At 48.9% G+C, this 9,520-nt stretch overlaps 1 protein-coding gene across 1 annotated transcript; it reads right to left on the bottom strand.

The window, feature by feature from the left end:
• Nucleotides 1-65: 65 nt before the first annotated feature.
• On the bottom strand, nt 66-1,031 carry LOC102276280 (myeloid-associated differentiation marker). Its single transcript, XM_005898552.2, has one exon. It carries the CDS (start codon nt 1,029-1,031, stop codon nt 66-68), a length of 966 nt encoding a protein of 321 aa, XP_005898614.2.
• Nucleotides 1,032-9,520: the final 8,489 nt, after the last annotated feature.

Below are 9,520 nucleotides of genomic sequence, written 5' to 3'. Positions count from 1 at the left end.
AACGGAAAGGAGAGTGAAATGAGTGGAGAAGGATGTGATGAGGGAGAGAGGGAGCCAGGGAGACATTAGACGACATAATATCTCCATAAGTATAGGGAATCTGGAGCCCGTGGGTGGAGCCTGTCACTGACCAGGCAGCTCGCGATCACCAGGTCGGCCACATAAAGCAGCAAGTTGATGGCTGTCAGGACGGCCACAGCCAGTCGCTGGTCCCAGTTGCACACGTAAGTAGTGAACTCATCTCTGCAGGTCGTATCACTGGATCGCTGGGACTGGCCGCCCAGATCCTCATTGAACTGATAGAGCGGCCAGAGGACCAGAGCGCTGATGTAGAGGAGGATGCAAAACAGGGTCAGCCCAAGCTGGGAAACGGGGAAGCGGATGGGCAGCCAATTGTCACAGTAGAGCAAGCCCAGCAGGATGGCCAGCGTCCCCAGGATGAAACAGGTGGAGTACACAGCCACGCACCACACCAGGGCCGGCTGGTGCTGGTACAGGGAGGTGTTGCTGATGAAGGCGAAGATGATGCAGGCCACAAAGTTCTCCAGCAGCTTGAGCAGGCCATGTACTGTATGCACATAGGTGATGATCCTTCTGGGCCGGTGACCCACCCAGGTCCCGACAAATTCGGTCCCGTAAGCCGCAGCAGCGATGCAAGAGAACGCTGTGGCAGTGATGGCGTGGTTCCGGGTGGGGCCCTGAGGCAAGAACGGGACATAAGTAGTGGCAGAGATGATGGAGGCTGAGAAGCAGAAGAGGGCGGCATAGCAGGCGTAGTTGATGGGGAAGTTGTACCAGTGGGAGGAAAAGTGGGACCGGAGGTTACTGTATTCCACAATGATGATGAGGAGGGTCACAACGTAGCAGAAGCACCAGAAGAACATGAACCAGTTATCTACGCCCACCCGCCGAGTGCCCACGCTGGCCACCAGGGAGGAGGCCACGCTGGTGGAGAGCAGCTGCAGCAGGCGGACGGAGCAGCCCATGACAGTCCAGGAGCAAAGGCCTGGGGATGACGAAGTGGTGGACATGGTGGTTCATATGGTCAAATTGGTCACTGTCCCTGGTAAGGCCTGGCCTTCGCTGAGGACCCACGAGAGAAAGATCCAGCTCCGGAGGTGGATTAAGTCAGATACCAGGGAAAGGCTCAGGGTCCTGTGATGGATGAGGCTCAGGATCCGCGGAGGTAGAACCAGTGGCCCAGACACCTAGGTAACAGCACAGCCGCTCAGAATGATTCTCCCCACCCATCACCCTTGGCCTTGTCGGGAGACTCGTCTTATCCCAAACCTCACAGCTGGGTTGGGTCTGGCACCAAACCGTGAACGTTTTTCACCTCTTTGTGCTGCGTGCCATTATCTACGGAGACACGTGGTCCTTATCTGCAAGCCCAACCCTTCAAGGCAGAAAATTTTTTAAAAAGTCATTTGAAACAAATTTGATCTGAACAGACATGAGACAATTTATGGCCTTTATTTATTTCACTTAGTGTGAATGTTCAAGTTTGGTTGAAGAAACACTACTGTGTTTGATTGCAAGATGCTTTCAGACCCCAGTGGGGTGTGAGGTCATATAGAGTAGATGAAACATGCCACCTGCCTAAAGGTGAAAAATTCTGAATTTTGGAGTATATCTGACCCCAACAATTTCATAAAAGGCATTATGGATTGTACTGCTAACTCCATTTTACAGATAAGAAAGCTAATGCTTGAGGGAAAAAAATCTCTACCCTAAGGTCCCATGCCTAGGAAGTGGGAACTTCAGATGAAAATGCCAAAGCTGTGAGTTTGAGCCTTTTGTTCCACTGCGCACATGTCAGCAGGGCCCGCGGGTGGGAGCCCAGCACCAAAGCTCGGGGCTCTGGGACCCAGGATCCACTTTCAGGGCCACAGCCTCCTTCCACAGCACCTGAAGACCCACGTGTCCTGGCCTGTCCTCCCTGCAGCATCACTAGAAGGAGCTGCCATCTGAGGGACACAGCCCCACCCGGAGGAGGGCAGCTCCAAGGGTGAACAGGGAGGAGCCATGGGGTGAGAGCAAGGCCGTGGGGACGAGATGACATGGGAAGTAGGAACTGTTGTGAATCCTTCCCACCCTGGGGAATTTTGCCTTAACATGTGACTCTTCCCCACATGGAAAGGGAGACCCCAACCCAGCATGATGCCCAGGTGAGTGTCCTGGAGGAACCAAGAAACAAATATTAAAATGCCAGCTTTATAAGCTCCAAAGCTGCCATCCATGTGAGAATCTAACCCCTTTTAAGAGCAGGAGCTGAAAGAGGAGCTACCTGCTAGACCCCTGGGAGGCGCACCCGGTACCAAGTGGGGCCAGGGGGCAGAGTGGAGATGTTGGGGGCAGCTGGGGTTGGGGGGAGGGATTGCAGGGTCCCAGTGGCCCTGAGGCAGCCCAGTAGGTGTCTTCTGACCCAGAAGGGATGTAGGCATGGAGCCAACCTTCCCGTGGAGGAGGGGCCTGGACTGGAACTGAGAGAGGAAAACAGGGGCCTAAAGGTGTTTCAGGGCTGTGACAGGGACACGTGGCCAGAAAGGCAGGAACTCTGGAGACCATGGAATTGCCCAGGTCACCTGCCCAAGACAGTCCCGCCAGCCAGGGATGCAGTCCTGCTCACACAGGGGCTCCTTCAGGGTCCAGTGTAGGGGAGTGAGGCCCCTCCTAGCCCACCCCCTCCTCAGGGACATCTGCCCTGCTTCCAAGGGACTATTTGCTGAGAGGCCCCCAGGGCTGAAGGGCCAGCACCCTGAGCCCCAGCCAGCTTCCTGCCATCAGGGGCCTTGTCACCTTTGCTGATAATAAACCCTGGGACAAGCTGAGGCTGGAAAGAGAAACACAGAGCAAACCCTGAGAACCTCCCTGGACTCACAAAGTTCCTTGAGCCCCAATTGCCAGTGGAGCCCTGGAGCCTGCGGGCCTCCCAGTGGGCACTGCCAGGGTTAGGAAAGGGCACTGGGGTGAGGGAGTCTGGAGGGTCGTGCTGTCTGTTCCCCAATTTCCCCCCCACCAACCTCTCCAGAGTCACCCTTGATTCCACCTAAGGTTAAAATGACAGCTTTGGATCCATTTGATGGTGCAGAGGGAGGGCTTGGGGAAGGAGAGGCATCGGGGTTCCAGCTGTGTGGCCCTGGGCAAGGCCTATGCCCTCTCTGGGCCTCAGTTCCCCCACCTGGAAATCAGCAGGTTTACCTGAGTCTCCCAGCAGCCCCTCCTTCACTCTAATCCATGATCCTGTTCATGGTGCCGTCAGAACACAGCCTGGATGTGGCTGAGCCCTGCCTGCCCAGCAGCCTGGCATGTGGACTGGAAGACAGTGAGCCGGGAAGGTCAAGGCCAGAAAAGGAAGGAAGGAAGAGGTGCCAGAGAAAGGCAGAGTAGGAAGAAGGAAAAATGGATACTCAGAGTTACAAAGAGGCTCTGGAGCTTTGGCAGACACTTATAGCTAAATGATCCTGAAGTTTCCCCACCTGTGCAATGGGCTTAATACCTACTTTGTGTTAAATAATGAATAAAAACATGTGAAGGGCTCATCAGAGGGCCTGACGCATGGCACACTCAATCCAAGCCAGTTCCTGCCTTCAGCTTGAGGCCACTTAACTCCATCTGCGCCTCCACCTTCACGCGCTCATCCTCTCTCAACTCTGTGTGTGCAAACCTCTCTGTCCTTCCTCTTATGAAGACACCAGTCACTGGACTTTGGTTTCACACTCCACCCAGGATGTTTTCCATCCCAGAGGCCTTAACTAAATATGTCTCCAAAGACCCTATTTCTAAATGAATGTGTTTTCTGAGTAGAAATGACATTTTTGGAGGACAATCTTCAATCCATTATGGTCCTCACTCAGATCTTCCTGTCCTTTTTTCACTGTGTCTTTTCCTGATGTGTCTATCATACTAAGTGAATTTGTTTTCTTTTGCAGATTGTTCTGTGTTCACTGGAGTTCTTGGGACTCACAGTGGGTTGATCCCTTGTGTACTTTGTCATTACACTGTGGACACCCCTTCTACAGGATCCCTTTTCCTGGCAGGATCCTGACATCTGTGTTGGGAGTTTCACAAAAGTTTCACCAAAGAATAACCGCACTTGCTTCTGCTCAGGACCCTCCACGCCAATCACCTGTTTGGCACCTATTGTGTTAATTTCCCCAGTTTGTAGAGCCACTGGACCTGAGGGATTGAGAACTTTTGGGCCCAAATCCACAAGTGAAGACCTGAAGTTTCTATTTCTCTTGTGGAGACAAAAAAAAACCTCCCGTGGAGGTAGGTATCAGCCTTGACCTTTCCTCTTTCTGAAGGGCCTGGTTTTCCTTGTCAACCCTTGCTCCGAGGCTGCAGACCATGTGATCCTGGCTTTAGGGAAGTGTCTGAGCTCCAACTCCTCACCTTGTGCCACCCCAAAGTCTCATTCCTGACCCAAGAGGACAAATAGGCTAGCCTCCAGATATCTCTGCTCAATTCTCCCTTCTCCCTCCTCCCTCCTACAGACAAGCAGGGGCCACATCAGTTCGGCCACTGAAGATTCAGGAGAAACTTGAGCAAATCAATTAATTCTAAAGGTTCTTTCTCTCTTCTTTTCCTCCTTAAAGACTTGACTTTTAATCACCCCCTCCAGGAAGGCTTCCAGAACCTCACCAGCTCCATGTCTGATTGCTCCCAGATTGATAGTTTTCTGTCTTTGCCCTTCTGTGAAGCAGCCTGTTGTGGACAGGTCATCACAAGTTCCTGGGTCTTACCTGGGCCAAACAGATGAGGTGGGGAGGAAGGGAGGTGTTGCAGGGGCAGCAGACAGGGCCCAATGTGGATGGACCTGAACGCCAGAGACATAGAATTTTTAGCTGTAAGTGATGAGGCCTCACTGACATTCTCTAGGGAGGGGCTGATCCATCAGAGGCCCACTTTGGAACTGACACTCTGGCTGTAGGAGGAAAATGGAATGGAGGCCAGGGCGTCAGGGAGGCAGCCTGGGTTCCTGCCTCCGCGTCTCCTGGAGGACCCTCCTGACACACGGGCTCTTCCTGCGCCTGCACCTGGAGGCCTGGCTCGTGCACTTCATGAGGGGTGGAGCTGATCAAGACAGGAGAATTCTCAGGCAGACTAGCCCTCCCTGGTGAGTGACCACACAGTCAAAGGTGACAAGGGTCCTTCACAGGCCCAACTGCCCAGAGCTGCCCAGGCAGCCAGATGCAGCTCCTGAATCTGCCCCTAGTAGAAGGTCAGCACCTCACAGCCTCACTCTGCCCTAGGATGTCTGGCTGAACAGTGACAGGAGCATTTATGATGAAATGTGGGAGGAGAGTCTATGTGGTCCAAGATGACAAGACCTCCACGATCGATTTTTTTTTTAGTAACACAAATGTGTTTCTTTGTAATGTATATCCATATAAAGCTTATTTTTACCTTATCATAATTGTAATATATATTATTTTGTCTTTCCAAACATTATATTTGATTTTTATGTTACCATGTGGGGTTCTTAACTACTTTTTTATGTTAGCTTTTAAAAAACTTCTTTATTTAGATATTATTGATATGAAACTGTTCTGTATACAACTCAATGAGTTTTCAGATAAATATACACTTCATGAAACCATCAACAGTCTCAAGGCCATAAACTGTTCCATCACCACCCAAAGTTTCCTCCCCATCCACTTTTTCGTAATAATTATCACTTTGTCTACATGTGATAAGAACACCTCCTTTTCCAATGATCACTGATTCCAGTTGTTCATTTGTCCAAACTATGCCCTGGATGGACTTGGCCCAGAGACCCAGAGGTGACCACAGACACTAGATGCTTATTTGCATGGAGCTCTGCTCCAATGGGTGTGTCAGATGACAAATCCATAAACTAGTTAAATCCTCTAACAAGGTAACCTCAAGAAGTGACCAGCACGATGAAGAGAACAACGGTCCCGGGACGAAGCAGATGACTTTTGGAAGATCCTCCTACGCAGGTGGCATTTCAGCTGAGAACTGAAGACTGACAAAGAGGTGGCCACGTTGAAGGTAGAGGGAACAGCTTGTGCAAGATCTTGAGCAGGGAACAAGTCGCCATCTCGAGATTACCTATAAGAGAGTTGCGGGATCTGAAGAGTTAAGGGACCATAGAACAACGAGCACTGGAGACCGAATGTTCCTGGAAACATGTGAGGCACCGTGTGTGGCTCCACAGCACTTCATCGCAGACAGCCAGGAGCAGGGAAAGTCTGGAGATGGGGGCACAATTGTGGTTGTATGAGCAATCTGGGAAGACTCTATGCACTTCTGCTCTAAACAGTGATTTACCGCATGTTTGCTGTGTGCTGGGCACTGCAGACCCCACAGCAAAGCTAGTTCCTGTCCTGAAGGAGCATCTGGCTTAATGCAGAGACATTTAGTCTAGGGGATGTGAAGACAGAAGATCCAGAGACATAGCAGAACTTTCAGAGGACTCTGAAAAAGAAAAGGGTTGGGTCTATTCTGTTCAAACTCCAGAGAGCAGGGCAAGTGGGCTTTGCACCCCCTAAGGAATGAAAGATGCCCCCAAATGAGATGGGCCACTGTGGGAGGTGATGTTAGAGCATTAGAGCCTTTCCAGCCAGCACTGCTGGATCACTCCCAGCGAAGGCTTGAAACTAATTGTTCCCAAAGGATAGTCCATGGAACACTAGTCCAAGATGCTGCATGGAAAGAGTTCCCTGATTGTGCAAGTAAGTTTGAGAAATACTTCCTGCTATCGGTAATTTTATAATGCATACTGCTCTATAAAAGGTCCTAGGAAGTCCTGCAATAAACAAGTCTGTTTAACTTTTTAATATGGTGTTAAATGTATTTGGCCATATGAAATTTTTGTCTTGCCTTAACATATGAATTTTATTTCATTACTTTTTAAGAATACCTGCCATGGGGATCACCTCCTGGGTGCCCGCCCCATCCACCACACCTGCCACTGGGTGAAGATCACATGGTTCATCCCAGTATAGGAGTGAGGGGCACAGTGGGGGTCCTTCCGCTGCCCTTCCCACAGCTCTGCTTGCCTGGCCCTCTGGCCCTGGTGACCCTAGAATGCAGGGCTCTGAGGCTTTGTTCTGACACTAGGAGAGGAAGAAGGACTGTGGTGCGTTTCTGGCCACCGGTTACTGTAAAGGGCCATTGATCTCAATGCGTGGGAGTGCATAGATGGACACACACACAAACACACACTCTGAGCAAGCACGCAGGCACACAACTTTGAAGACAGGTGTTGAGGTGCTGGCAAGGGACCTTTAAGAGCTACAGGATGAGATGTTGGGCATTGGGGTGGGGCCCAACCCCTAGTTTCCCAGGGATGAGCCCTAAGAATCTGGGCTGGGGAGGCAATAGCAGGGGCTTGTAAAAACCTTGGTTTGGGTAAAGATTGACACCTGCTCAGTTGATTCTGCATTCTAAGCAAATTTGGGTAATCAGGGTCTGTGGATTTTATGGTTTGCCTGTTTGTCTGGTTTGTTTTTTTCTTTGTCTTTCTCTGATCATTAGGAAACATCTGACATAGAAACGTGCGCATGCTCTACACATGCAAACGATGCGATTCCTTTCACTATAGCAGCAGGTTTCAAACCTACCCCTCTGCTTGCCCTCAATCTACCCCTCCACCCCCTAAAAAATTGAAAAGCAACTTCCTGTTTGCCCTCATAACCAGGAAAAAGAAGAAAAAATCCAGGTTAATGTCAATTTGAAAAAAAAAGCACATACTAAACTTTACAAATTATGTTTTACTCAGGAACCTTATAGAGGACCATAGCCTTGGAGACAGCCTCTAAGACAGTTCTGTGGAACTGTTCCAAACAGCTAAGGGAAGAGCCAGAATATACATGTGTTTTTGCTGAAAAAAAAAATAGCATGAAGTTGACCATCAAAAGATTATTGCTAGCCATAAAACCCAGGCACCTCAAGTTAATCATTTTAGTGCTTTCCTATCTATGGGAAGTGAGTGTGAGCTCACTGAAGTTATTAGATGTGCATGTTCACCATCTTGAACTAGTATCCTGTTTTTATCCATTCTGAATTCCTCCCTGGTTGCACTTTTGAGGGTGGCTGCAGTGGCTGATGGATAGATAGAGGGCAACATCCATTGTTTACTGAAATGGCAAACCATGTTCTTTGTCCTTGGCAATTTCTCCTGGTCAAACTTTGACCAAGGTTTGGGAGGCATTTCATAGCCAGTTTGTCTGAGGGCACTAGAAAGACTCGTTCCTAAATCAGGCAAGGATTCTTTTGATAGGCCACTTAATACGCTAATTCTTCAGATTAGGTCCTGTTGATAACCCTAAATTCTATGGATCACCGTCTCACTAGTCTTTTGTGATCCAGGAAATATTTTCTCTAGTTGCTTCTCCTAAAATCTAGAGTTTCAGTATTACAGTTACTCTATGTAGAGTTTTATACATGATAGAGTAACATGTTTAGCCATCATTAATTTTATCGGAGGCTTGGTTACACATTGGGTAAATAAGAGATAGTAATTAATCTTAGAAGTAGACAGAATGTAAGTGATAGAGCAGTGACATTAGTAAAGTCATAGTACAGCAGAGAGAGGCATGAGGCAAACATAATTTGAGACAACAAATGAAAACAGTGAATAGTATAACTAGTTGTAATCTGGTCACAGTAAATCATCAAGTCCACAGGAGAGCAAGCTGGATAAGCCAAGTTCTAGAGGGATCAAGTAAAGAGAAAAAGATAAATGTTACATCTTTATTTACAAATGTATACTTTATCAATTTGTTGTAGATCATAGCATAGGAGGAAAGGTTTTCTGAAAACCAAAGATTAAAAACCGTTCTATTTCAGGGCTTCACTGGTGACTAGGTGGTAAAGAATTTGCCTGCCAATGCAGGAAACATGGGTTCGATCCCTGGTCTGGAAAGATCCCACATGCCACGGAGCAACTAAGCCAGTGTGCCACAACTGCTGCGCCCACACACCCCAGAGCCCGTGCTAGGCAACAAGAGAGCCTGCTGCTATGAGAAGCCCGCACACAGCAACTAGAGGGCAGTTCCATGAAGCAACGAAGAGCTGCAATGAAGACCCACCCAAACCAAAAATAAAAGGAGGTGCCACCACAAGAAGGTGCAAAGGACGTAGCCTTCACAAAATGTGGAAAGTTTGCTTCCAAAAATAGTATAAGAAAGTAAAAAGAAGGTTAAGATGACAAAGGACCCTTATGGGTTGGGATCCCTTATGACTAATTTCCCTAAGAGTTGGCAGAGCCAGACAAAAAGTCTCCTTGGAATCCCAGTGTATTTCACTGGCTGCCATATGAATTCCTCTGGATAACAGAGACCAAGCTCTTAAAACACAGGGAAAGGAAAGTGAAGTCGCTCAGTCATGTCCAACTCTTTGCGACTCCATGCACTGTAGCCTACCAGGCTCCTCTATCCATGGGATTTTCCAGGCAATAGTACTGGAGTGGGTTGCCATTTCCTTTTCCAAAAACACAGGGAGGGGTGGGGAAATGCCTAAGATCAAGTACATTTAATCACAAAGACAC

Source organism: Bos mutus, chromosome 21, assembly GCF_027580195.1.
Source record: "Bos mutus isolate GX-2022 chromosome 21, NWIPB_WYAK_1.1, whole genome shotgun sequence".
In the NCBI taxonomy this organism is placed as follows: domain Eukaryota; kingdom Metazoa; phylum Chordata; class Mammalia; order Artiodactyla; family Bovidae; genus Bos; species Bos mutus.
This window is presented reverse-complemented; position numbering and strand designations above follow the sequence as displayed.

Coding starts and splice junctions, on each gene's coding strand:
- LOC102276280 (XM_005898552.2), bottom strand. CDS start 1,031: ATGTCCACCACTTCGTCATCCCCAGGCCTTTGCTCCTGGACTGTCATG.